This window comes from Astatotilapia calliptera, chromosome 23 (genome assembly GCF_900246225.1).
Source record: "Astatotilapia calliptera chromosome 23, fAstCal1.2, whole genome shotgun sequence".
Classification (NCBI taxonomy): domain Eukaryota; kingdom Metazoa; phylum Chordata; class Actinopteri; order Cichliformes; family Cichlidae; genus Astatotilapia; species Astatotilapia calliptera.
This window is the reverse complement of record NC_039323.1, coordinates 6,751,971-6,779,098: the sequence shown is the minus strand read 5'-3', so window position 1 is coordinate 6,779,098 and position 27,128 is coordinate 6,751,971. Positions and strand designations below refer to the sequence as shown.

The window sequence follows — 27,128 nt, the reverse complement described above, 5'->3', positions numbered from 1 at the left end:
ATCTAACATGACAGATTATATTACATTCTATACAAGCTACAAACACAGTACCTGTGCTTTGGGTTTAGATTGTGTTGAATTATTAACAATCTACACTAGAAAGTTAACTGAAAGCTCAATTCAGCTTTAAAACTGAAGCCTCATCCATTATCATTGCAAACAATGATGGTAAATGGACTGATTCTTATATAGCGCTTTTCTAGCCTCCTGGAGTACTCAAAGCGCTCTAGACAACACGCCGCATTCACCCCACACACACCCATTCACACAAGCACTATTATCTACTTTGAGTGCTTTCTAACTATCGTTCATACGCATTCATACTCCGATGGAAGCATTGGAAAGCAAGTCGGGGTTAGTATCTTGCCCAAGGATATTTGGCATGCAAACTGGGGGAGCCAGGGATCAAACCTTCTCATCAGCAGCTGACCCGCTCTACCTCCTGAGCACCCCAATAATGTATGTATGGAGGAAGGGGTCCCATTTCACTGCAGGTAAGATGTACGTATAAGATAAGATAACCTTTATTAGTCCCACACGTGGGAAATTTGTTTAACAAATGTATAACATTGCAAGTGACAATTAAAAGCATAATCAATCAATCAATCAATCAATCAATCAATCAATCACCATCAAAAAGAGGCGTGCTTGCACTGGTCTTTAGTATTAATACCAAGTCAAAGCAGAGAAAAGAGATCTTTATTTTTTCAGCAAACAATCTCAGATCTTTGTGGCTTAAAAGATTTATTTACTAATAAAAGACATGAAAATGGATTTGTTTCAAGTGCTGAACTTTTATTTATAGTTATGAGTCATGTTTTTCATACTTTAGAGTCACTGGGACATAGTAATGGATAAAACAACATTTTAAAAATGTAGTGAAAGATGTGACAACACTGTGATTTATTTTTATTTGAAAGAAACAATAGCAAACTATCTGTGCTGTGTATCAGTAATGTTGTAAAAACATTTGAATACTTCAATTAATATAATGAGAGAAAACAGAGCAGCATGTCAATGTAGAGTAACAGTGCTGATGTTAAAAAAAGGATAACAACAGTTTACCCCTCTACAATGGCATTCTGTGCTAGCATAATTTCTTTTTACCCATGTTTATGCTCATATATTGCAAACAAATCTGGATTAAAGCGCTATTAATGTATTTTTTTTTTGTTGGAAAACAATTTTTTTTCTTTTTTAATCGGCTTAAATTAGATTCTATGTCACAGCATCCTGTTAAGGGTTAAAACAAATAACCTGCAGAAATTGTGTAATTGAAAAAGGAGATCTTTCCAGTTACACAATTCTGAAGGTATAAAGCAAGAAACCTGAGACAATACACATGAATGTAGCTGTAACTGTAGCTTTTAGTCATTTAAGATCAGCTGGTCTTTGATGTTAATATACAATTGCATCACTCACTTAGTAAGCTGATGAGTTATGAATTTTCCATCATTGTGTAGGCAGGTACATTTTAACCCTGTCCAGCAAAGCAGTGGGATCCTGGAGGAAAGCTGGAAGGTTGTTCTTGCTAATGTAGGCAGCCGAGCCCACAGCAGCAGCCGACAGAAGCAGAGGCCACTTATATGATCTCCTGGGTTTGGGCTCATCGCATTGCCTGGTCTGCATAGGTTGAGCCATTCTCTCCCACTGAGTGAGGATTGCCTCGCGGGCTCCAGCCCACTTTCCTGGCCCCCTGAGACGATACTGGTACGGCGTGCAGGGACCAAAGAGCACATTCATTCCCAGCCTGGGGTCAGTCAGCAGCATCCTTGGGATGTTGGGTTGAACTCCCACTAGCTCTGCTATTTCATCCATGTAGCTGATGTAGTCCACCTGGATGGTGTGTCTCTGACTGGTGACATACCTGAAAAAGTTTGAGTTGAACATATGAAGATGCAGATCTTAAACATAGGTTTCTATAAAGCTGAGTAAATCCACTTCATTACCTTTGAGCCATGGCCTCCTGCTTACACTGAATATCTTTTAGCATGGCAGCTGATGGAGGAAGCTTTATGCAGCCTGTTTGAAAGGGGACAAAGCTGTTTACTGTAGTAAAAATAACAACTCTATAAAAATTCTAAAATCCTGAGTGATGAGAAAAAGCTGTGTTAAAGAAAAAGTAATTTTTTACCTTTGAAGACACGTGTAGCCCATCTGGCCTGCATCTCAGAGATGGGCATAATGGCTCCCAGTGGCTGCACTAGACCAATGATAGCCAGAGTCGGGCGTTCGAGCTCAGGAGGAAACACATATTTGTACAGAGATGCTTTGTTGTTAGACACAGAGACCACCTGTGAAGCCAGGAATGGAAAGGAAAACTGGTATCCTGTAGCAAACACCTGAAAGACAGCGGTCCATGTTAGTCGAAAGTCAATTTCACTGATCTCTATGAAGGTGAAGAAAAGTATGTAATTTCAGACCTACCACCAAGTCAACATCTTCCACTACACTGCCATCATCAAACTCCACACTGGAACCTTGAAATCTGCGGATGTTGGGTTTCACCTGAACTGTTCCAGAGAGGATGCGGTTGGGAAGCTCATCATTCACTGTGGGATGTTGGCTGAACAGCCTGAAATAAAAAGTCAAAAATACAAAACAAATTCAGAAAGGAGTTTTTTCATATTATTTTATTTATACAAAAAAATCTAATTGCAAACATGAATATCAGAAAATGTCAACGTTGTCAGGCACTGATTTTGACAAGGGGTTGTTGTTGTAGCCAGAAGTTTCATACTTTGAACTGGTTGTTTACACTGGACATTGCACTGTTGTTGCATAAAATAACACCAACATTGACGCCAGCACAGCCCCATCAAAATTAATAATGGTGCTTAAAATGTGTCAGAGTTGATCGTATCCTGAACAATATGTGTCACTGCTCAGGAAAAAAAAAAAAAAGAGGCAACAATGATGATATATGCAGTAATCAATACAGGAAGCAAAGTGACTGCATGCAGAAAATTCTCATCTTTTCCAGCTGCTGAAGCATCTGCAGATGCATAAGCTGGGACTTTTCTGAGAACCTGCACTGATAGATCACTGAAATGGCCAAACCACTCATCCAGCTTCACTGTGCCAGCTTTGTGGGCCAGGTTACAAAACTCAAGGGGTGCATGATACACCTAAAAAAGCAAAATATTGCAAGTAACATATCACGCTGCTTCTGGTGTGTGCCACTGTTCAGAAGGACAAAGGTGAGCACAAAAAGGCCATCATTTTTGTCTTAGAACAACTACTTGGAAAAATCTAACGTGGCAGATTATATTACATTCTATACTAGCTACAAATACAGTACCTGTGTTTTGGCTTTAGATTGTAAAGACCATGATTGAATCTTTGGTTGAGCCGACTCTCTGCCATACTACAGAAAAAATCAAAGGGAAGGATTTTCCTCAGAATGTCCAGGATTCTATTAAAAGTCAGGTCAAGGGGCACCCCATTGTCTCCAACTCTGTTCAGAACCCAGGCTCCTCTTCGAGTGCTCAGGTAAAGCTTTGAAGGAAAGAAAGAGTAGTTAGCTCTCTTGTTGGTTCTGTCTGAATTGTCTCAATTTTACTTTCTAAACTACTAATATTACTAATTACTAATATGTAAATAAAGCATTAAGAAGATGTACAAGTTAAATAATTATGCCCATTGTTTGGTTTTACATGCTTGTATTTATATTGGATTCAGCTTTAAAACTGTGAGAATCATGAAGTTTCACATGTTAAATACTAAATCAGTTCAGACACATTTTTTCTCTAATGATGCGACCAACTCATTCCAACCTGCTTGGTGACTCTACTCAGTTCCACTGCTATGTCTCCTCCAGAGTTTCCAATTCCAATCACCACGACCTTTTTATTCCTCCACTCCTCGGGAGTCTTGTAGTCTCTGCTGTGGAAATACTTCCCTGTGAAAGTGTCAATGCCTGAAGAAAATAAGACAGACTTATGGTGGGTAGACACAATGTTTCAATACTTCTGCTCTGACCTATATTTGAAGATACGTGAAAGTATCAAGGGTTGATTTAAACAATAACACAATTCCCTCTTTATCTTGCTACAACTGCAGAGTCAGTAGTTTTTCCCCCCCCTTGAGGTAACTAAGAGGTAATCGATTGTAGGCCAAGGGTTACCTGGAAAGTCATGAAGAGGCATGTTGGGGTTGCAGTGATGTCCAATACAGATCATCACAGCTTCAAAAATGTGTTTCTCCTTCTTGCCATCCTTGTTCTCCGTTTCAACAACCCACTCACCTGAATGAGAAAAATCTGATTTCTGCTTCACCTGCAAGACTTTGGTCTGGACAACAGAAAGACAGACGCAGGGGACAGAACAAAGTTTTTTTTTTTCTATGAAATTAATGTTGTAGTAATTAGGATTTAATTTTATTTATTTATTTTTTAATTATGTGATACAATTTACCATTTCAGACATCATAAAGCATTCTTACATTAAAGCGTATGTGCTTGGTGAGCTGGAAGTGGTCAGAGTACAGCCGAAAGTAGTCCATGATGAGGGAGTTGTGCATGAAGTTTGGGAAGTGTGCCGGGATGGGAAAGTCACTGAAACACATCATCTCCTTTGAGGTGTTGATGATGACAGAGTGGTAGATGCTGGCCCTGTCTGGCTCTGGATTCTCCTAAAGTTAAAAAATAAATAAATAAATAAATAAATAAATAAATAAATAAATAAATAATTGAGCTGAAGCACCATTACTCTTTCAATGCTCGTCAGAGGCCTGAGTACAGTTTTATTGCATTTGTAGTTTAGTTATATCTATGTTTTTACACGTCTAATAAATATGATGCAAATATTGTACTTTGTTTTTCACACCATTTATTTTAGAGTTTACATTTCCCAATATAATCTGCTCTATTACTGATAATTATTGAAATTAAGAATATTTAATGCTAAAACTTTTGAACTAGGTATTAGGCTTCTTGAGAAAGATTACCACTTTTTCTCAAGTAAGAAATCTAAATACTTGTTTTGTCACTGAGCAAACAAGATGCCTAATTCAAAACAGTGCTTCAACCCTTGTGCCCGCACCATTTTTAGCATAATATTTATTTCGGATCAAATTCTGATTCTCAGTGCGCACCATGTGCCCCCGAAATGAAGGAAATCCACTTCATATGTATGAAAAATGATAAAACATGACCAAAAAGTAAAGTGATTCACATAGCGTCAGCCAACCTTAAACCTCCACAGACCACCAATGTCATCGCTGCTTTCGAAGCACACAGGCTCCAGCCCCTCATCCAAACAGCACTTTATGCAAGCCAGACCCGAAGACCCTCCTCCGATCACTGCCACACGACGGGTCATACTGCAGCTCTGCGAAGGAGACAGTGCAAAATATGTTTACTGTTAACAAGAAGCTGCAGCCAATGAGCTACGCAGAGCAGGAAGTTGTGCAGAAAACAAGAGTAATAACAACGTTACATTCATTTCCCCCGTTAAATCGCAGGCTCTCCAGTTATGTTTACATTACTGCCGAACAACACTTCCTCTAATACTGAATATGTTCCACATTTAAAACTTGGCAAAAATCAAAGTGACTTAATATGTTTATTAGCTGTTCGAAACGCCACACAACGCAGACAACTCAGTAAAGAGTGCAATCGTTGCCAAACTTTAACAGACTTCACGGACAGTACAAACAGTCTCCGACAGCCGCAATCATCGGCTTTAAATCTGTTCCAGGAAGCACTCATCAGCTGCGATCGCATATGCTCGTTTCCTACCTTTGATGCCTCGAAGAAAGAAACAATGTTTATCGTGCTGCAAGCAACTCAACTGTGGGCGGAGCGAGAGCTGCTCCCCTGAATTTATGAAGTAGCATGCTGACCCTTGATTCACTGTGGCGTCAGAATAAGACCGAGGGAAAAGCAAACAGACAACGCCTCTGCATGGCAGGACTGATGTGCACAACACACCTATAAAAATAGAAAAACAATAGTTCACAAAGCGCAAGAGCACAACAGGAGATATATTCTATTACAAAAGAGGAAGAAAAAAGATAAAATAACTACAAATAAATCACATTTCAAAGGACATTCAGATTTATTTTTTATTTTGTGTTCATGAATTTTTCCTTTTGTTGTGTTTTGCACTCAATTTCCAAAGCATGTAAAATGAAAAACATCATGTTATATGCTGCATTTAACAGTCATCCGGAGATACTACATGCTGTGTTTGTCTTTAGATGGCACGGATCCCGCTGCCAGCCAACCGGTGTGATCAGTGGTTTGTTCTGGTTATTTATTTACAGAAATCCAACCGTGTATAACGTCAGTGTGAATTTACAAGCTCACTCAAGATCTTTTTCTGCATAAAGAAGTAAGCCTCATTGTAAAACTGTCATACTAATATGTGTTTACTTCTGTAAGTCTTTGTCTTCTTTGTGTTAAAAAAGAAAAAAAGGATATGAAATGTTCTGGACTCAAATGAAACGGTTACATTTTTAGGGTTTTCTGTGGGCTAAAGTCAAGGAGCGGCACCTTTCATAAAGCCCTACACCTAAGAGGTTATACGATAGAGATATGTCTTTGTATCAGAGGAAAAGTGGGACTGACTACCCGGGGTCTTGGAATGAAAAGCTTATTGGTTTTGTTTTCAAGTTGTTAAAGTCCAACGTCCAATGTCAGACGTGACTGTTTCAAAATGACCTGGTTTAGCTTTCCACCATGAAATGCATGACCCTAAATTTCAGAAACAGCCGGACAAAGTGAAGCAGCATCAATTCCCTCTTCAAATTATGTGCCACAAGCTGAATTCTACAGTGGCAACTGAAAGTTTTTCCAAGCAGTCATTTATGTCGATACCAGTTTCAACTGAAAATTCAGCAACAAACGTCAAGCAGTATCAAGCTTTGTTATATGTTGGACCAGCTGAGAGGTAAGTAAAGGATTTTAAGGAAGCAGGGACATTTCCTGCTGATGAAACAGGATCTTCAAATACCGCAGTGACACTGCTTAAATATTTTTTTTAACTTACTTTGCTACTTCTAATGAAACACTGTCAAACAGCACTGATATGCTTGCGTATGTTTTCATGCATTATTAAATCAGCCTTTAAGTGTTAAAAAACTGCCAGGGTACTGCAAGTCCTCAACCTGCCAATTGTTGCGTTTTAGTCTGTCTTCATTCTCTCATTTTCTCTGTTTGTTTGTATTTATGTGCGTTTGTATGCACTGGCCTTTCTGCATTGTGGGGACCAAGTTTCAGACACACACCTGGTGGCAGGAACACACCTGCTCTGATGATCTCGTTTGGGCAGCTTCATAAGGAAGGAGCAGTGGATCAGTCTTTGCTGGATTGTTGCCTTGAAAGCGGTAAATGAAGCGTTGCTCCTGCTCCTATTTTTTGGGTTAATTGTGAAGATACGTTAACTGGTCTGTCCCTGTGCACAGCATTTAGAAATTGTGAGATATCGAGTGGTGAGCTGACTCTGGTGTGACAAAGCTACTTTGTCTGCATCTAAAAGGAAACCTTGTGGAGACTGGACCTTCCAACTGCTAAGATATTTTTTGAACGGTGTTTTTTCTGTTGACTGTGAATAAATGCACTGTATGCAGCCGTGGGTGCGAGTCCTGCCTCTAAACATGACACAAATCTTTGAGCCCTAAAAATAATAAATACTTTAAAAGAAGAAAGAAAAATCATGGACTCTTAAGCTTTACACTCTAAGCAAAAGCCGCAAGTGGCCATAAAGTAACTGTAGAAAACATGTAGACTTATGGAAATTATTTATTAGAAATTTTATTAGAAAATTTCATTACTGGCTACTGGAACGACCACAGATTGTTGGCTGAGTTATTTGCCAGAAAATAAAATTAAAAAACAAAATTTTAAGAAAGCTGCAGAAACACTTCTGTTCAGATTCTAGTGCAGAGTTAAACAAATCCAGAATGTATATTTTAAAAACTCATGTCTTTCATTGTTAAAAACAGTCTAATGCAGCCTCTTCGTTAACATTAGTACTATTATACTATTAGAAGGTCTATTGTGGTCCTCATGCCACTGTGGTCATTAGAAGTCGAACCATTCGTTCTCACTATGTGATGATGGCCTGGCTGACTTCAGCCAAGTAAACTGATTAAACTTTCATTATTTTAAGCCTGTATAGCAAAGCAGTGGGATCCTGAAGGAAAGCTGGAAGGTTGTTCCTTTTAACATAGACAGTGAAGGACAAAGCAGCAGCCGACAGAAGCAGAGGCCACTTATATGATCTGCTGGGTTTGAGCTCATCACATGGTCTGGTCTGCATAGGTTGAGTCACTCTCTCCCACTGAGTGAGGATTGCCTGGCGGGCTCCAGCCCACTTTCCTGGCCCCCTGAGACGATACTGGTACGGCGTGCAGGGACCAAAGAGCACATTCATTCCCAGCCTGGGGTCAGTCAGCAGCATCCTTGGGATGTTGGGTTGAACTCCCACTAGCTCTGCTATTTCATCCATGTAGCTGATGTAGTCCACCTGGATGGTGTGTCTCTGACTGGTGACATACCTAAAAAAGTTTGAGTTGAACATATGAAGATGCAGATCTTAAACATAGGTTTCTATAAAGCTGAGTAAATCCACTTCATTACCTTTGAGCCATGGCCTCCTGCTTACACTGAATATCTTTTAGCATGGCAGCTGATGGAGGAAGCTTTATGCAGCCTGTTTGAAAGGGGACAAAGCTGTTTACTGTAGTAAAAATAACAACTCTATAAAAATTCTAAAATCCTGAGTGATGAGAAAAAGCTGTGTTAAAGAAAAAGTAATTTTTTACCTTTGAAGACACGTGTAGCCCATCTGGCCTGCATCTCAGAGATGGGCATAATGGCTCCCAGTGGCTGCACTAGACCAATGATAGCCAGAGTCGGGCGTTCGAGCTCAGGAGGAAACACATATTTGTACAGAGATGCTTTGTTGTTAGACACAGAGACCACCTGTGAAGCCAGGAATGGAAAGGAAAACTGGTATCCTGTAGCAAACACCTGAAAGACAGCGGTCCATGTTAGTCGAAAGTCAATTTCACTGATCTCTATGAAGGTGAAGAAAAGTATGTAATTCCAGACCTACCACCAAGTCAACATCTTCCACTACACTGCCATCATCAAACTCCACACTGGAACCTTGAAATCTGCAGATGTTGGGTTTCACCTGAACTGTTCCAGAGAGGATGCGGTTGGGAAGCTCATCATTCACTGTGGGATGTTGGCTGAACACCCTGAAATAAAAAGTCAAAAATACAAAACAAATTCCGACATGAAACAATCCAGACACCAATTACATTGTAAAATGTAATGTATTAGTAGAATACTATACCTGTGCCTTGGCTTTAGGTTGTACAGAGCGTGATCAAATTTTTTGTTGAGCCGGCTCTCTCTCAGACTACAGAAAGCACCAAAGGGAAGATTTTTTCTTAGGAAACCTGTCGCCCTGTTAGAAAACAAGTCAACAGGAATCCCATTGTCCCAGACTCTATTCAGAATCCATGCTCCCCTTCGAGTGCTCAGGTAAAGCTTGAATGAAGGAAACAAAAAAAATTAGCAAGTTTTGCTGTTACGTCTTCTTTAATGTCCACATCCATGTGTCACAGGTCACTGCTTGTGTAGTATTTAAACTGTTTTCAGCCTAAAACTGTGAGAATGTTGAAACGTCACGTGAAATTATTTTCATCACTAAGAATGTTAAATACTCAACCAGTTCAGACACATTTTTTCTCTAATGATGCGACCAACTCATTCCAACCTGCTTGGTGACTCTACTCAGTTCCACTGCTATGTCTCCTCCAGAGTTTCCAATTCCAATCACCACGACCTTTTTATTCCTCCACTCCTCGGGAGTCTTGTAGTCTCTGCTGTGGAAATACTTCCCCGTGAAAGTGTCAATGCCTGAAGAAAATAAGACAGACTTATGGTGGGTAGACACAATGTTTCAATACTTCTGCTATAAAAAGACTGATCTATATTTGAAGACACGCAAAAGTTTCACTCATGCTTTGTTGAAGGTTGATTAGTTCTGCCCCTTGAGTGAACTATAAGATAAGAATAACGTTCCTTTTGATAAAGTATATAGTTGGATCAGGTGACCCAAAATCCTCCCTTAGTTATACTGCAATAGGTCTAGGATTCCACCGATGCATTTTGTGTTTCTTCATCAGTCATCTTTTTTGCTTAGTATGTGTTAATACACCTCTCTGGATTTAATTATTAGTTATTATTAATCTCTGGCTCACTTCCACAGCATTTCTTTGTCCTGTCTTCATCCGCTTACTCCCAAACTGGCACTGAATTGAATGTTGATAGCTTGTAGTGCAAGGGTTACCTGGAAAGTCATGAAGAGGCATATTGGGGTTGCAGTGATGTCCAATACAGATCATCACAGCTTCAAAAATGTGTTTCTCCTTCTTGCCATCCTTGTTCTCCGTTTCAACAACCCACTCGCCTGAATGAGAAAAATCTGATTTCTGCTTCACCTGCAAGACTTTGGTCTGGACAACAGAAAGACAGACACAGGGGACAGAACAAAGTTTTTTTTTTCTATGAAATTAATGTTGGAGTAATTAGGATTTAATTTAAATTATTTATTTTTTAATTATGTGATACAATTTACCATTTCAGACATCATAAAGCATTCTTACATTAAAGCGTATGTGCTTGGTGAGCTGGAAGTGGTCAGCATACAGCCGAAAGTAGTCCATGATGAGGGAGTTGTGCATGTAGTTTGGGAAGTGTGCCGAGATGGGAAAGTCACTGAAACACATCATCTCCTTTGAGGTGTTGATGATGACAGAGTGGTAGATGCTGGCCCTGTCTGGCTCTGGATTCTCCTAAAGGGGGAAATTTATTTAAAAAGATAATTGAGCTGAAGCACCATTACTCTTTCAATGCTCGTCATAGGCTTGAGCACAGTTTTATTACATTTGTAGTTCATTTATATCTATGTTATTACACATCTACTGCAAATATTGTACTTTGTTTTTCACGCCATTTATTTTAGAGTATAAATCTACCAATATAAGTCTGCTGTATTATTGATAAGACTACTTTACAGTGCATAAGGTGACATATACTTCATATAACACTTGCTGTTGGAGACTTAATTACTTCAATAATATCTACAGTATTGTGCAAAAATCTAGAGCCATCCATTTATATTTTTCTTGAAAGGAACCAGACAATTTTATAAAGTGGTCTTGAGTGCTGCTTCTCCAGGCTTTCTGGAGGTTTTTGAGATTTTCTTTAGACATCGGCTGTCTTTTCAGTCAGTTTTAGTTTGGCTCTTGTACCTGATGATTTTCAAAATGAAAATTTAAAATTGAGATGCTGAGATGTTCTGCTGTGTGAAATGTAATTTTAAAAATTTATGGCAGCAACACTACTCAAAAAAAAAGTTGTAGCGCTTTTATACCTTTCCACATTGATTAGGTTTGCCAGATGGTCCCTCACATTTTTAGTCCAGAGAATAGGCACCCATTTTTTCTAAAAAGGGTTTCAAATTTAGATTTATTTTGTACTTAGAAGTCTCCAATTTAAATAAACCTGTGGCCAATTAGTTTTAAAGTGCTCATCCAGATGTTTCTTTTTATTACCGCTTACATAATTAATCTAGTAAAAGGAAAGCACCAACCTTAAACCTCCACAGACCACCAATATCATCACTACTTTCGAAGCACACAGGCTCCAGCCCCTCATCCAAACAGCACTTGATACAGGCCAGACCTGAAGCCCCTCCACCAATCACTGCCACACGACGACTCATGCTGCAGCTCTGCGAAGGAGACATCAGATCGGTTCAAAAATGTTTACTGTTAACAAACTGCAGCCAAAGAGCTGTACGCAACAAGTAATTACCTTCGGAAGAAACAGAAAAAGCTGAAACAGACTTTTAACCTGATGTAGCAGTTTCTTCTTGACCAGGGGTAGGCAAATCCAGGCCTCGAGTGCCTGTGTCCTGCAGGTTTTTAGATTTTGTAGATATTACCCTGGCTCAACGCACCTGAATTAAATGATTAGTTCATTACCAGGCCTCTGGAGGACTTCAAGACATGCTGAGTTGGTAATTTGGCAATTTGAAAGTGCTGTGTTGGATCAAAGACACATCTAAAACCTGCAGGACACCAGCACTTGAGGCCTGGAGTTGCCTAGTCCTGCCCTAGATGATATGACGACAGTCAAGTCAAGTATTTATTTATTGTCATTGTCAAAGAACAATGAAATTGCGTTTGGGGCTTCCGTACAACCCGTAAATAAAATAATGAAGAAAAAAAAATACCCCTTAAAACCTAAGTGTAAATATTTAACCCAGTGTGACTTCAGTGCAATGAGACAATCCTTAGCAACAACATGAGAACATGACAGGTAATGTTCATAGGACATTCAGACAAAGACCTGAGAAACATGACAAAGTGCAACAATGCAACCCGTTCAATATTATTATTATTGACAGCGTTGATCTTTATTCTGTTATCTTGTAAAAAAGCATAAGGTTCAGAAAAATTATAGTGATTACAAAATGGTTCATTTCAGGCTAGAATAGCAAAGGGAAACCTGTCAGTAGAGAAATGAAAGAGAAGGAACAGGGAGTATCAAAAAAGAAGGAGAGAAAAAATTAACAGCCAGCCCGAGTTGAAGAAAGAGTTTCTCATAAAGGAAAGGGAAAGATGGAGAAATAGAGTGAAAAAGAGAAAAATAAAGAACATCAGTGATCTGAAAGAAAGAGAAAAAAGGCAGAAGAGAAGGTTTTGGAAGAAAGCACAGAGAGACAAAAGGAGAGGAAGTACAGCAGGGTCTAAACACACAACCACAGAGTACTTTAGGAATCAAGGAGTAGTAGGTAGCTACTTGCTGGTGAACTATTAAGATGTAGAACTTGACATGTGCAAAAACAGAATTGTTATGTGTCTTGTGATATTACAAAGGTTGCTAAGGTTTAATAGTTATTTTGAAAGAAATAATATCTTGTTTGCTACTAGTGTGTCAACACCGTCAGATTTGTGTCACCACCATCAGCACCTTGTCAACTCCATAATATGGAGTTTTGGTTCATTTTTCTCTTTTGGAGAACCATATATTTTCCTCCCTCATGATCTTCCAATAAAAATACTTAATTTTTTCAATAAATGTGTAATTTGCATTCTGCTTAATATGATTGTTTCTTATAGAGATTAAATACAAGCTTCTGAAAATATGTATGACTGTAACTTTAATAATAAAAAGCCAAAACAATCTTACTTTTGAATGTAGTATAATTACTTTGAAAACATATGTGCATAAACAATAGAATAGAGAAGCTGCTAATAGTCAAAATAGCTGAAACAACTTAATTTAAAATATATATTTTTGCATTTCTTTGTGTCTGACGGTGTTGACAAAAACCTTGCACTTCTCCAGCAAAAACATAAATTATTAAAAAATGTTACACCTGGGAGATTGTACCAAAACATGGTGAGACAGCCAAAACTTTGTGTAACAATTATATGTAAATATGTTTTTGAAAAATCAAAAAAATATATTTTAGAAAATTAAAACCTGTTTCGTCCCTAATCTCAGGAATCACTGATAGCCAATAGGCTACTGCCTGCAGGAGTGGTAGCCTACATACATTACAAAGTGCTGTAAATATTACTCTTGATTCTGCTACACTTATGAACTCAAATGTTATACAAAGTTCTTACCTCTAGTACGTTGAAGAAAAAAATAATTTTTGTGTTGCCTGCAGCCTAGTAGTAGCTAGAGTGAGAGCTGTGCAAGTAGGGTGCTAATCATTGATTCCAAAGCAAGCAAGCCCTTGGATGGACCTGTCCAAGGAGCGTTACTATGAGCAAACAGAATGAGACTGAAATGAACTCTGAACTCACCATCTCTGGTCCAACTACAATGACTGAGGCTAACTCTGTGGCTAAGTGCAAGGGGTACTTTGTCCACGCTAGTTTAGCATTTCTTTTAATTATTTACTCTTACTATTTACTTATTTATTCTTACTTATGCTTATGTTGGTTGTTGCTTTATTTTTGCTTTTTTTCAGCAGGTGATCAAGCAGATTTCCAGTGTCTTTTCTCTCTATCCCTCTTCTCCTCCATTTTTCTTTCCTCTCCTTCTGTTAACTCTCTTCCCAACTTTTCTTTCCTTCTTCTTTTTCTTTCCTGTCACCTGTCACTTTCCTGTTTCTTGGCCTTCAGACAATAATTCCAATTACTACAGTACAGGATGGGGAAAAAAAGGAATTCTTTTAATTTACATTTGTAATGTACTGTGTTTTAAGTGGGATTTCATCTGTTTGGGTGTGCGTATTCACAACCATGCTTAAGTTCTGGCTGGTTTTTGTTTTTTTTAAACACGTGACTTTTGCTACACTTGCACAGCAACAGATCTGTGCAGTGATTTGTATTGGTGTGGATTGGTTTGTCTGTAAGTGGATGATTCCTTGACCTTGCGGATCAGGCTCACAGGATCAGGCTTTCGTATGTACCACCAGGGGGTGAATTACTCAGTCTTCATTTTGCAGATTGGACACTTTTATCTGTACTAACAATATTTAATGATTATTCATTCCTATAGATAAAAGATTTTCTTATGGTTCCACAAGTAAGATGCACTAATGTTCAGTTTCTGATGAACTTTAGTGCACCTTACTTTACTGTGAGGAAAATGTCGTGGCATGCTGTGTATAGCAGCTAATCACTGACATCTATTGAATAGCTCATGCTGTTGCACTTTGATTGTTCAGCGATATTAATATCAATCTTGAGAATTTTTTTTGAGCTTGTATGAATTGTTTTCTGGTTGTTGCACCCACAATGGTATGCTGCTGTAGCCCCTTTGCTTTAATGTGTTTTTGTATATTCAGTGATGATCTTCTGAATACCTTAGTTATAATGTGTGGTTAACATTTTTCTCGGGCGACCGTGGCTCAGGCGGTTGAGAATCGCATCTGTAACCGGAAGGTCGCTGGTTCGATCCCTGGGCTCTCTGTCCTGGTCGTTGTGTCCCTGGGCAAGACACTTTATCCTACTTGCCTACTGGTGTTGGCCAGAGGGGCCGATGGCGCGATATGGCAGCCTCGCTTCTGTCAGTCTGCCCCAGGGCAGCTGTGGCTACAACTGTAGCTTGCCTCCACTAGTGTATGAATGTGTGAGTGAATGAATAGTGGTATTGTAAAGCGCTTTGGGTGCCTTGAAAAGCGCTATATAAATCCAATCCATTATTCTATTTTTTGGACCATTCTCTAAAAACTCTGGAGGTGACTTGCGGGGAAATCCCACAGATCAGCAGTTTCTGAAATATCGGATATGCCACAAACAACCACATGCAAGCCACATTCAGTCAGTTCAATCAACTTTTATCTCCATTCTGATGCTCGGGTTGAACTTCAACATGTTGTCTTAGCAATGTCTGAAGGCTTAAATGCATTGAGTTTTCTGTACCTAACAAACTGGCCAGTGAGTGCATAAGTTTAACTTTAGCAACTTTGTTTGAACCATACCATATAAAATTAATCATTGAAAATAATTTTCTGCTGCCAGTATTAAACAGTGACTCAAATACAAGTTTCTGTAGATAGGCATGATGCAAAAAAGCAACAGTTACCAAAAACCACACCACGAAAAACAAACACAATCAATTGTGCAGATTTAACAAATCCAGTTTTTTCATTTTTAATATTTTAATTTTAATATATATTTTTTATTTCTTATTCAGCTTGACAAGTTATGCACTGTAGTGTAAAAACAATCTCTGCCTACATCTCCTTCATTCACCCTGCAATTAACTGAAGAGATCTCTGGAATGAAGAAGCAGAGAAGTAAGAGACAAAGTGGAGCTTATTGTAGAAGATACAACACAACAGAGCAGCACCTGAGAGAAACATTATTATGCTCAGTTTAGAAGAATGTTTGATGTCTGGCTTTGGTTCTGTTACCACTCTGGTCTTAAAAGGCTGAAACACCCGGTCCCACTGAGTGAGGATAGCCTGACGGGCTCCAGCCCACTTTCCTGGTCCAGTCAGACGGTATTGGTATGGTGTGCAGGGTCCTAAAAAAAACCTGCAGTGCCAGTGTTGGGTCCTTAAAAAAGAGCCATGGTATGTTTGGCCTTACCCCCACCTCTTCAGACAGAGAGTCCATGTAAGGGATGTAGTGAACTTCCAGTGGGTTGCGTTCTGAGCATGCAAACCTAACAGAGAAGCAAATAAAGAAATAACAGATGACACTGAAAAAGCATATATTAACCAGTCTAAGCTAAGAGACTTTGTAAAACATTAATCAGAATACAAAAAATAAGGATTCTGGTGGAGATGAGCAGCCTTTTAACATATCTTAAAAATAATTTCCTTCTTCTGATCTGATACATGGTTGCCGTGTCCTTCTCAATTTCCTTCATCATGTTCTCCTCTGTGAGGAGGGCTGTTAAACCTGTCATGGAAAAATTCAGAACAATTTCAAACACAGAGTTATTGCATGATGATTTGCACTGGAGCATATACTTTAGGTTTGCATTAATAGCTCTAGTGTTTTCTCAATTCAAAATATAAAGTATACATCGCAGAATTCCTACTGAAACCCCTTCCATGACTTTGCACAATCAAAATATTCTCCTACACCTTTTTATGTTTTACCTTTAAACACTCTTGTAGCCCAACAAGCCTGCATCTCAGCCAGAGGGTTAATAGCACCAAAGCCATGTATGAAGCCCACCACTGCCAGTGTTGGTGAGGTCAGTGCAGGAGGGAACACATGTTTGTAGAGCTGCAGCCTGTAACCACATTTAGCCTGTAGAGCTGAGGGCAGGAAAGGAAAGCTGTAGTTGTACCCTGTGGCAGACACAACCACATCCACCTGTATGACAGACAAACAACCCTGGGATTAGATGAACATGTGCATTTAAATCCCCTTTACATCATTTCAAAAATAAAACCAAATGAAAAGGGACAGTCCAAGAATTACTACTTGGATATCCTATATTTTTCACCTGAACAGAATAGTTGTTGAAGTCATAAACACCTTGTCTATGGTGCTTCCATCAACAAAGACCACACTACTGTAGACCCACAGAACTCCCCCACGTTTGGTTTCACTGCAACACGACCTGAGATGATTCGAGCCGGCAAGTCATCATTCACTACAGGAATCTGTGCAAAAAAGCTGAATGCAGTTTTACAGGAGCTATGTTAGTGACCAAGGCAGTTAGACACAAATACCTGGTGCAAACATACAGTAGTCATGGCAAGATATCAAGTCACTGTTATCTAAATAAATACATTCATACATACATAAAAAACTTTGTTTATATAAACATGCTGCACATTACACCATGTGTGTTTCAGATTCTCGCTCTTTTAACAAATATATACTTTAGTATTGCATTTACCTTTTGTTACAATTCCTTTGGAACATTTAACACATAATTTTTGAAGTTCTCGGTTATGATGATGTATTTTTAATTCAAACGTTTGACCATGCTTTTACCCATGTTTCGGTTTCAGGCCATATAGTTTGTGGTCCAGCGCTTGATTCAGCTTCTTCTCCAACATTGTGTTGGTCCATGAGGGGAAGAGCTTTCGTATCAGTGCGTCCATTCAAGAACTCCCGACAACATTTAGTGGAAGTCCCCCTGGCCCTACACGGCCAACAACCCATGCTCCACTTCTGGTACTGAGGTACACCTGCAGGTCATGTCAGCACAAGGAGGTTTCAGATTCACGAGTTATATTCCTTTAAGAATACAGTGCTTTCATATTCATAAACATCACTGTTCTTTTTGAATACAACATAGAAGTAAAGAAATGTAGCACAGCAGCTTACCTTCTCCGCAACCCTGCTGACATCCACAGCAATATCACCACCAGAGTTCCCAATCCCGATGACCACCACCCTTTTCTCCTCCAGACCCTCAGCACTGCAGTATTCCCAATTGTGGAAATATTTGGCTCGGAAACTCTCAATACCTGGAATGATTAAAAATAAATAAATACTGAATTTGTCGCTAAATATAAATATTTGTCAGTCATTTCAACCACCATTGGAAACATTAACAGACAACACAGTGTGTGACATCTGTTGTGTTGGAGCAAGAGCAGCTGCTGCATTTCTTAAATTTACCTGGGAAGTCTCTGAGTGGCAGGTGAGGCTGGGTGAAATGTCCAGTGCAAACCATCACGGCATCAAAAACACGGGTCTCCCTCTGACCCTCTCTGCTCTCCGTCTCCACCTCCCACTGACCCGTCACTTCAAAATTTGTCGTCTGCCTCACGCTGATTACAGTAGTCTGACACAAACACAAACACAGTTTTTTCTTTTTTATGAAGATCACCAACCTGGAAGCGTATGCGTGGCAGCAGGTTGAACGTCTGAGCATACAGACGCAGATACAGCAGGACCTCAGAGTGGTGCATGTTGTTAGGGAGGTCAGCAGGAGGCGGGAAGTCGCTGAAAGACATCATCTCTTTGGAGCTGTTGATGATCACTGACTTATAGATGTTGGCCCGCCCCGGCTCTGGCTTCTCCTGAAGGAGGAGAACATAAAGACAAAAAACGAAACACAATGCAACTTTGCTTCTATTTAAACTCTGACTTTAAGTATATTTCAAAACTCTGTCAGTGTCTTACAGGTCTCTTAATCCCTGGATGTGTCTTCTCTATTTTCACACGTTTCTGTGGGATAGTTGCCCACTCTCTCCAACTTTGATACCATCTCTCTCCTTCACTCCAGTGAAATTTAAATTGTTTATTTTAAACTTTGAATTGATGTATGAGCAGTGCATTAAGGAATTTACATTTTACAAAGCTACTTTAGTAATGTAGCTTTTGTTAAAACCACAAAACAGCTGAGAACAGATTCTGCACTTCACTTCAGTATCAAAATAACTGAACTGCTCTTCATTTTAACACTTGATCCATGTTAGACCAGCCAGTTAAGTACATTTTCTGGGATCTCTGCTTTAACGTTGCACAAGTCATTCTCAGCAAAGCTGCATCTCTGTGTGTGTCACTACAGAAAAAATAGCACTGCAGATCACATTGTCACATATTCCCAACAAAGGTTGTTTGAAATACATGATTCAAGAATTTAAAGCAACTAATTTTTCAACTTTTTTCAAAAGCTCGTTTTTTACTTTTTTTTTTTTTTTTACAATTTCTTTTCTAAATTTTGAACTTCCATTTACGTGTCTGTATTTAAAAACAGTAAACCTTGCAAGAAACGATTCAACAATTTGAATGTTAAGCTTCACTTCAATATGCTGTCATTTATATCCCCCCCAAAAACCCCATTGTTTCCCACCTTAAATCTCCAAAGACCTCCAATGTCATCACTGCTTTCAAAACATGTGGGCTCCAGACCTTCATCCAGACAGCCTTTGATGCTCGTCACTCCCGAGGGTCCTGCACCGATCACTGCCACTCTCTGAACCATGCTTGCACAGCTAGCTGATCTGTTACAGATGTTTGCAGTTTGAAAAATGGTTGAGTTTTATGTTTATAGCATGACTGTTTCACACCCATTGTTTTGGAGTTGTTAACTTGCATGTGAGTGTGCCTTTTTTTCATTACTTGAGTCAATCAAGGATAATTACATTAAATTCAGCAGCACGCAGAGAAGTGCTGAATGAGACTGAACATTTACATTTTCTTCAGTTTTCCTGCAAAAATGAATCCAATTAGTTTTACTTGTCCTTAGCAATGGTGCTGTGATTTGGTCTAATACCTAAGTGTTTGGAGCAAACAGACCTAATTTACTGTAGAGATTTTCACTTGTAAAACACAGATTAATAACATTAGTCGCAAAAAAGGGGTTCCTCCATTGATTTTCATGCTGTAACAAAAAGTTCCCCAAACGAAGTAATAGTAGTACTAGTAGGAGGTACAGGAGGAATCACATGGTTATGTGACATATGTGACAAGTATGAAAATATAACATCTGACTTCAATCCAGGCCCATAGGAAATATATTATTATTAATTTATATGCCTTAGTAATGCTCAAGTGGCCAAATAAAGCATTGTTATGAGCTCAAGTCAGTGTCTTTGAGTAACAGCAATAATTTAAATTCCAGTGGGAGGGCCTTTGTGCACGGAAGCATCAGATTCCAAGTAAATACCAGCATTAATATCGAAGTGGTTTTCTTTAGCATTAACTCTGCAAACCATAATCTACTCCTCACTGGAGCTTCAACAGACACACTGGAGTTACAATATGCCAACTCAACCTTAAGCAAGATAGATGATTGTATCTCCTTACTTGCCCTTTTGGACTTAGTTCTTTTGGATTAGCTCTAATTTAGCAGTTTTTGGGAGGTCCCAGGATAACCATGGATGTTTTAGGGAGGTCAGCAGTTTTAACTTCTTGAGACTGTACATGAATGACAACACACACATAACACACTACAGGGCCTGGTTGCATTGTTCTCCATAAACAGAAAACGCTGGGTTTCCTGTTTAGGGCCCGTGATGGCAAGCCACACATGGCAAGCTCCACACCTCACCACTAGTTGCTTCACTTTAGTTTACTTTGCAGTCACTACACTTATTTTCAAATATACTGTTTCCTTATTAAATTAGTTTTTTTTCCCCGTTCAAACCTTCCAATATTAATATGGGGTGCACACATATCAACGCTGTAAGGTCAAAGTTCTGTTTTATGTTACATCTTTCTTTGTTTGAGCTACCTGGGGTTTTGGCTTCTCCTTCCTGGCTGGCAAAAGGGCTGGGGGATCTGAAGTACTGCTGACAGCCTCAGTGGACTAAACCACATGCTTCATTGCCTGGGGAGTGTTTGGAGTTTGTTTAACAGTTTTGTGTTAGCTGGTTATATGTCAGTCACCCCCCCCCCCCCCCCCTTGTGTGTCATATGATTTAGCTAAGCTAGTATTTAAGTTCCCACATGTGTCATTTCAGGAAGTCAGTTTGTCTTATGTTTGTTTGAGTTTTTGTTAGTTGTTATTTTGAGTTTAATTTATTGACTTGACCTCTTTTATTGGTCTGCCTGTTTAAGTTTTTGGTTTTGTTAATTATCTTTCATATTTATATCATATTCATATCTTCCATATCCTAAAATGTTTTTGGGCTCAAGTCTGTCAAAAGAATCAATGCAAATTAAAATATTTTTTTCCAGGAGTGAGTGTTCATATCCTGAACCACGAAAGAACACAGTTTTATATAAATGAAAACATTTTTTTTCAGTATTTTAGGCAATGTCTTTATTTGCTTTTTTCATGAGTGTTAGACAAGAAGAACTGCAGGTAGAAAATGGTGCATTTGTACATTTTCACATATTTTAAATGGCACACACTGCTCATCATCAGTACCCAGAAACTAAAGGTTCATTTTTTTTAGTTAACAGAAACCTAAAGGTATAATCTAAAGTAAAACTGTCAAAGCAAACAAAGATATCTGATGGTGCATCTAAATTTAGATATGCATTTGGTGACAAATCTACACCCCGTGGACCTTGTTATGAACTACAGGCTATTCGACATATTAAGGAGTCAATCAAAATACACATAATGCACTGTTATCTATCACTGAACATTTCATTAACAAAATCTTCTGCAGTTGGTTATCATTTTCTCTGACATGAGCCTTGCACATATAAACTTAATTTCCTCTTTTATTTCAGACTTCCGTCCATTTGTTTGAACCACATAGTTTTTAAGAATCACTCCAACTGCACTGTAGTGTGCATGACTTCTTTTTTCCTTTTGCATTTGCATTTGCAGGCCTCAGTGTGAAGATTATGCAGACCTTTGGAACTGGAAGGTACTTTTACAACTGTATAATATTACATAATTGCAGCACATGATTTTTACACTACGACAAGAAAAGGAGACTCCCAATTTATCTCCTCTTTCCCTGCAGGCCAGCAGGAAATGAATACACAGAAATAAAAAATAAACAGATTTTCTGTGATTCACAGACCTGTTTTCTTTCCTCTTTAATCCATGTTAAATAATTTTGTTGTTAAAATTGTTGTTATGTTAATTAAGTCTATTAATACATTACATATCAGGATTCTGTGGTAAGCTGAACCACAACTCCCTCAGAAAAACTGTGCTTTTGTTCAGCATCTCAGTAGCAGCTTCCAGGGTCGTAACGATCTTGCCTTTAGAAAAAAGCACGACTATTATTACAGTTCCTGTGAATGTGAGCATCAGCGGAGAACACAAGCCAAATTTACTGGTGTTGTCTGGTATTTCTCTGGTTCTGAACGGTTGAGAAACCCGCTCCCACTGAGTGAAGATAGCTTGTCTGGCACCAGACCAATTTCCAGGCCCACTAAGACGATATTGATAAGGTGTGCAGGGACCAAAGAAGACCTTTGCCCAGAGCACAGGGTCTCTCAGAAAAAGCCTCAGGAGTTTTGGTCGAACACCTACCTGTGAATAAAAATCTGTTATGAAGGATTTGTCTATGATTAATGTTGAAAATTTTATTTATAGCTAAAGTGAACTCACTTCCCCAGCCATAAAATCCAGATATGGGATGTAATCAACCTGTAGAACAGCCTGCCGTGGACAGGGATAGCTGAGAAAGAAATATTTGCTTGTGTCATTAACAGGACTTAGTGGGAATAAGTAATCGACCAGGGCCATTTAATAACTTTCAGAAATGATGTCTACCTTTGCATGTTTCTCCTCCTCTCAGATTCAATGACATCCAGCATTTTCTCTTTGGTTGGAAGACGACTCTGACCTTAAAGATATGATGTTTCAGCTACTATTTCCCCAAACCCAGTGTAAGCTTATGTGTTTGTTTGAAGAGTTTACCTAAAAAGACCTTAACAGCCCAGCGAGCCTGCATTTCCACTGTAGGCATGAGTGGACCTTTTACTTGGAAAAGTCCCATGACGGCCAGTGTGGGAGGTTGCAGGGATGGAGGAAACGCTCTCCTAAAACATGAAAGATAAAACTTTGTGGTGGTACTTTAAGAATTTTAATATGATAGCACTGTAAAAGTTGCCTGCAGCACCAACCCCCAAAAAACGTATCATGTATGATTCAAACTTTAATCTCTAGACTTTACATTTGAGAGGATACCCATGCAAGTCAGTGATCCACTCTGTCCACCATAAACTTACTTGTACAGTGTCACCTCTTCATATGGTCCCTCTGACAGAGTTGATGGTAGGAATGGGAACTTTGCAATGTAACCTGTGCAAAATACCACGGCGTCAATGTTCTTCTCCACCGTGCCATCTTCAAATACAACTCTAGAGTCCTTGAACCCTTCCAGATTGTTCTTCATGACTATTGCCCCCTGAAGGATTCGGCCTGGGAGATCGTCATTGATCATAAGGTTTCTCTCCATATGTCTGTGAAAGAAGTAAAGTAGTGAAGTCTCTGTTGCTACAAATGCTGTTGTCTAATTGTCAGCTCATGCCATGCTGGTACTGATGAAATTATGAGTAAAACTCGAGAAAGACTTATGTCAGACAAGAAAAAATATAGAAATAATTCTGATTAATTTTCGTCTTTATTAGGTAGGAATTACAATTGTAAGTGTCTTTCAGGTTTGAGGGGATTGTGCTGTCTTTTTTAAAGTTTCGTGAAGTTGTGACGACTATTTCAAAAGCACGTACATTACCTGTGTTTGGGTTTTAGACCATACAATATGTGGTCATATTTATTGTTCAGTGCTCTCTCTGCTGCCCAGTTGACCAAAGTCTTGGGGAGCAATTGGAAGAGGACGTTGTTGATCCGTTTGATTACTGCAATGTCGAGAGGAACGCCATTGGTGGACATCCTGCCCAGCACCCAGGCCCCTTGACGTGTACTGAGAAAGGTCTGTCGATACAAAAGCGGTACAGTCGACATTTGATCATCTCTCTCAGTCCCGTACCTCCGTGACAAACCAAACGTTTGCATTTCACCTTCTCGGCCGATCTGCTAATCTCCACAGCAATATCACCTCCAGAATTGCCAGTGCCGACCACCACCACCCTTTTTCCTGTGAAGGCATTTGCATCTTTATATTCCCAGCTGTGAAGACACCTGCCAGAAAAGGTTTCATGCCCTGGAGGAATACAGATTTTGCTACAGTCACAAGGAAAACATTTTTTCCAAGAATGTCATGATTTAAATACTATTACTCTAAGATGTCCATTTATTTACCTTGAAAGTCAGACAATGGTAATGTTGGATGGGTGTAGTGACCTGAGCACACCAGAATGGCATCAAAGATGTGCCTCTCTTCCTGTCCGTTCTTGTTTATGGTCACTACTTCCCATTGGCCGGATAGAGAGAAATCCGGCCTTTGCAAAACACTCCTCACTGTGGTCTGAGGTGTGCATGCCCACATTCACAGAAAAATATACATTAATATCAACAACACTGCTTTCATAGAATACTTGAGCTGATGAGATGCCATCTACCTGAAAGTTAATGTATCTAAGCAGGTCAAAGTGTTCAGCATAGAGCCTGAAGTACTGCAGAAGCTGTGAGTTATGCATGAAGTTGGGATAGTCAGATGGCATTGGAAAATCACTGAAGCACATCATTTCTTTGGAGGTATTGACCACCAAGGACCGGTAGATGCTGGTTCGATCTGGCTCAGGTGTCTCCTGTTGACACACATGAAAACAAGAGCAAAGCAGGTAAAAACATCTCTCTGCAACCATTCTACACTTTAATGCAGTGTTTATAATGATTGTTGTGGACAAGCTAAACCCTTTCTCCATATACAGTAATAACAGGATTCAACAACAGTAAGAACAATCATCAAACTTTGCAATGTGGTTGTGCCCCCACTTACTCTAAAATTCCACATGCCGCCAATGTCATCACTGCTTTCAAAGCAGACAGGCTCGAGCCCCTCATCCACACAGATCTTGATACAGGCCAAACCAGAACAGCCTGCTCCAACTACTGCCACACGTCGAACCATTACTGAACACTTGGGTATGGAAAGACACTGTGAGTCAGACATGTTTCATGCACAAACATGAGACTGCATGCACATTTTTATGTTTCTTCTTCTGTCTTCCATAATCAACTACCTCAAAAGTAGTAACATTGTAAGCTATGTGCACAAAAATAGGTACCGGTAAGTTTGAAAGACATGTCAGTTGTTCTCACCTTCTTCAGTTATATGCTTGTCGGTCCTGTTTAGCCGGTGTTGGGCGTTAAACGGTGTGTAAGCTCCCATGACCTGAACTCTTGTTGTGCAATCAGTTAAACAATATGCCAGAGGAGGGACTTTAACCCTTCTCTTCAAATATTCTATAAATGAGAGCTGGAATGAGTAAAAGAGGTGCTTCTTATTAGAACCCACATGATGGGAAGACTCAGTTTCTCAGATCTGTACATCTTTGCATTGTTGCATCTGGGTCATATGTGACGTAGTGTGTGTCCTTTATTGCGGTTTTTATCCAAATCTTTTGTAATAGTGTGACATCTTTCAATTTGAGGATCTTTGAAGATCCTTCTGTAGGCTTCAATGGCTCTGTTCTGAATGGCTTGATTCTTGGGCTTGCCTATCGATGTGTTTGCTGCTGATTGGCTCCTCCATGACATCCTGCTGTTTAAAGGTTCGGGTTTCTATATTACTCTCCTGACAGCAACTTGGCCCAGACCTCCAAACCCTGCTATACTCTTTCTGTTATAGAGGAGAAGTCTCTTTAGGCCCAGTGTTTGTTAGTGTGGTTTGTATTAAGTGTTCTATCATGTAAATACATAAATTTGTTATCAAATATAAAGGCTGAACTGCTTCTTTCCTTCTTTTTTTTTTTTTCACTGTTTTCTCTTGATTTACATATTATAGGAAGTAAGATTCAGGAGTCTAGTTTGTTGTACTTAGGAATCAGGTATCACTGGGGTTTGTACCACAAAGAAGGTTTGTACTTTAGTCACTAAGACTGAAGTGGAGATGCTATCTTAATAAAGTCTATTCTAATACCAGACTAAAAGGAAAGCTGGCCAAAAAGCAAACTGTATAAGTTACCGGACTTATTCAGTATTCAGTAATTCATGGGAGAATCAGATAATAATTGGATAATAATTGTTGTGTTAGTCATTCTTAGTAATTGTTTAGATTTGTGTATGGCCCCCTTTCAAAATAAGCTTCAACCACAACATGACTGGATGAAGAGTGACTGGAAAGCAGACATTAATGATTAACTAATTCCAGTATACAGTGTATTACAGAAGTCCACTCTAGACATAACAAAAGAATGCATATTCATTTCCATAATCATTGCCAGATGTGCTTCTTTTTTTAAAGATTTTAATCTTGAGATTCACCTGAGCTGGGACAAACTGCTCTTGACCACAGCGCTGATTTGCTTTTCACATTTTAAATTTGTGTGAAAGATTACACCAAGATTTTTAACCGGTGCTTTAATAAAACGAGTTAAAGTGCAGGTAATCTTTTAACTCTCATTTAATAGTGGAGGACCAAACAATATGGCCTGTGTTTTGGAAAACAACCAGGACATAAAATGACAAGTAAGAATTTATTTATATTTGTTACTGATCCTGTAAAGACAGGAAAGACAAAGACTCTAGATCTTCTTGCTATCTTGCTAATGGTATTGTTATTTCCTGGAGAATTAATGGGGCACTCAGTGATTCAGAAGAAGGACAGAGAAGTTCACAGCATGCTTTGGGTGTTTCTCTGAACTAATGTTAGTTTGGCTGAATTCCCTGTAATTTATTTCTTATTTCATTAAAACATTGTTGATGATGTTGCCACCCTCTTGCCCCTAAACATTCCTTTTAAGGACACCAAAAACATCAGCCTGTTGAATTATCTGATGATATAATCCAAAGGCAGTGTTGGGAAGGTTACTTTTAAAATGTATTCCACTACAGATTCCGTTACGTTACTCAATGAGAGTAACGTATTCTGAATACTTTGGATTACTTAATATATTATCATGCTTTTTACAACTGCATGAATGTACTGTTGCTGTGTAATTTATTACTATTACTGAAGGTCCGCGGCTCCGAACTGTAGTAAAGGGACCTCTGGCTAATACGTTGGTTCCGTGTCGGGCTCGTAGCTGAAAAATAAAGACAGAGAGAGGCGTTGAAAGGCTGCTCCAACGGAACTTGTTGTTTCGGAGGAAAACAGGAACACAGTGTAGCTACAGCAGAGTCTTAATAGCTTACTTACAACTGGGCTCGTCAGGCACTCTTCTTGGCTGCAGTGGTT

General features: G+C 39.1%; 3 protein-coding genes and 1 pseudogene across 8 annotated transcripts; all 4 read right to left on the bottom strand.

Annotated features, from left to right (window-relative positions):
- Nucleotides 1-1,162: 1,162 nt before the first annotated feature.
- Nucleotides 1,163-5,826, bottom strand: LOC113016615 (dimethylaniline monooxygenase [N-oxide-forming] 5-like). 2 transcript variants are annotated; one of them, XM_026159555.1, is made up of 10 exons: nucleotides 5,741-5,826; nucleotides 5,190-5,330; nucleotides 4,444-4,632; nucleotides 4,127-4,292; nucleotides 3,777-3,919; nucleotides 3,302-3,498; nucleotides 2,428-2,575; nucleotides 2,135-2,342; nucleotides 1,950-2,022; nucleotides 1,163-1,867 (listed from the first exon to the last, which is right to left on the bottom strand). In XM_026159555.1, the coding sequence occupies exons 2-10, from the start codon at nucleotides 5,319-5,321 to the stop codon at nucleotides 1,453-1,455; spliced, it is 1,671 nt and encodes a 556-aa protein (XP_026015340.1). In that variant the 5' UTR covers nucleotides 5,322-5,330; nucleotides 5,741-5,826; the 3' UTR covers nucleotides 1,163-1,452. The 2 variants fall into 2 exon arrangements, with proteins under 2 accessions (XP_026015340.1, XP_026015338.1); XM_026159553.1 differs by lacking the exon at nucleotides 5,741-5,826 and adding an exon at nucleotides 5,439-5,720.
- Nucleotides 5,827-7,726: 1,900 nt separating this feature from the next.
- Nucleotides 7,727-13,725, bottom strand: LOC113016685 (dimethylaniline monooxygenase [N-oxide-forming] 5-like). Of its 2 annotated transcripts, none has more exons than XM_026159699.1 (10): nucleotides 13,663-13,725; nucleotides 11,616-11,756; nucleotides 10,627-10,815; nucleotides 10,311-10,476; nucleotides 9,735-9,877; nucleotides 9,309-9,505; nucleotides 9,063-9,210; nucleotides 8,770-8,977; nucleotides 8,585-8,657; nucleotides 7,727-8,502 (listed from the first exon to the last, which is right to left on the bottom strand). In XM_026159699.1, exons 2-10 carry the CDS (start codon nucleotides 11,745-11,747, stop codon nucleotides 8,094-8,096), a joined length of 1,665 nt encoding a protein of 554 aa, XP_026015484.1. In that variant the 5' UTR covers nucleotides 11,748-11,756; nucleotides 13,663-13,725; the 3' UTR covers nucleotides 7,727-8,093. The 2 variants fall into 2 exon arrangements, with proteins under 2 accessions (XP_026015484.1, XP_026015483.1); XM_026159698.1 differs by lacking the exon at nucleotides 13,663-13,725 and adding an exon at nucleotides 11,840-11,992.
- Nucleotides 13,726-15,609: 1,884 nt separating this feature from the next.
- LOC113016860 (dimethylaniline monooxygenase [N-oxide-forming] 5-like) lies at nucleotides 15,610-19,451 on the bottom strand (annotated as a pseudogene).
- A 2,444-nt stretch (nucleotides 19,452-21,895) lies between these two features.
- Nucleotides 21,896-26,919, bottom strand: LOC113016660 (dimethylaniline monooxygenase [N-oxide-forming] 5-like). 4 transcript variants are annotated; one of them, XM_026159649.1, is made up of 11 exons: nucleotides 26,899-26,919; nucleotides 24,729-24,869; nucleotides 24,349-24,537; nucleotides 24,089-24,254; nucleotides 23,848-23,990; nucleotides 23,562-23,761; nucleotides 23,056-23,289; nucleotides 22,745-22,866; nucleotides 22,598-22,670; nucleotides 22,433-22,502; nucleotides 21,896-22,354 (listed from the first exon to the last, which is right to left on the bottom strand). In XM_026159649.1, the coding sequence occupies exons 2-11, from the start codon at nucleotides 24,858-24,860 to the stop codon at nucleotides 21,977-21,979; spliced, it is 1,707 nt and encodes a 568-aa protein (XP_026015434.1). In that variant the 5' UTR covers nucleotides 24,861-24,869; nucleotides 26,899-26,919; the 3' UTR covers nucleotides 21,896-21,976. The 4 variants fall into 4 exon arrangements, with proteins under 4 accessions (XP_026015434.1, XP_026015432.1, XP_026015431.1 ...); XM_026159647.1 differs by lacking the exon at nucleotides 26,899-26,919 and adding an exon at nucleotides 25,052-26,789; XM_026159646.1 differs by lacking the exon at nucleotides 26,899-26,919 and having other exon boundaries at nucleotides 24,729-26,789.
- Nucleotides 26,920-27,128: the final 209 nt, after the last annotated feature.

Bases quoted from the DNA above. Each gene is read 5' to 3' on its own strand.
- LOC113016685 (XM_026159699.1), bottom strand. From the start codon at position 11,747: ATGAGTCGTCGTGTGGCAGTGATTGGTGGAGGGGCTTCAGGTCTGGCC. The intron at 9,506-9,734 runs GTTGGAATGAGT...CCTTCATTCAAG, and splicing joins TGAGTAGAGTCACCAAGCAG to CTTTACCTGAGCACTCGAAG. The intron at 9,211-9,308 runs GTATAGTATTCT...TTTTTATTTCAG, and splicing joins AACCTAAAGCCAAGGCACAG to GGTGTTCAGCCAACATCCCA.
- LOC113016615 (XM_026159553.1), bottom strand. The intron at 4,633-5,189 runs GTTGGCTGACGC...TTTTAACTTTAG, and splicing joins GTGGTCTGTGGAGGTTTAAG to GAGAATCCAGAGCCAGACAG. The intron at 2,343-2,427 runs GTAGGTCTGAAA...GCTGTCTTTCAG, and splicing joins TGGAAGATGTTGACTTGGTG to GTGTTTGCTACAGGATACCA.
- LOC113016660 (XM_026159646.1), bottom strand. From the start codon at position 24,902: ATGTCTGACTCACAGTGTCTTTCCATACCCAAGTGTTCAGTAATGGTT. The intron at 23,290-23,561 runs GTAATGTACGTG...CTTCTTTCACAG, and splicing joins GGTCTAAAACCCAAACACAG to ACATATGGAGAGAAACCTTA. The intron at 22,355-22,432 runs GTGAGTTCACTT...TTTTATTCACAG, and splicing joins TGGATTTTATGGCTGGGGAA to GTAGGTGTTCGACCAAAACT.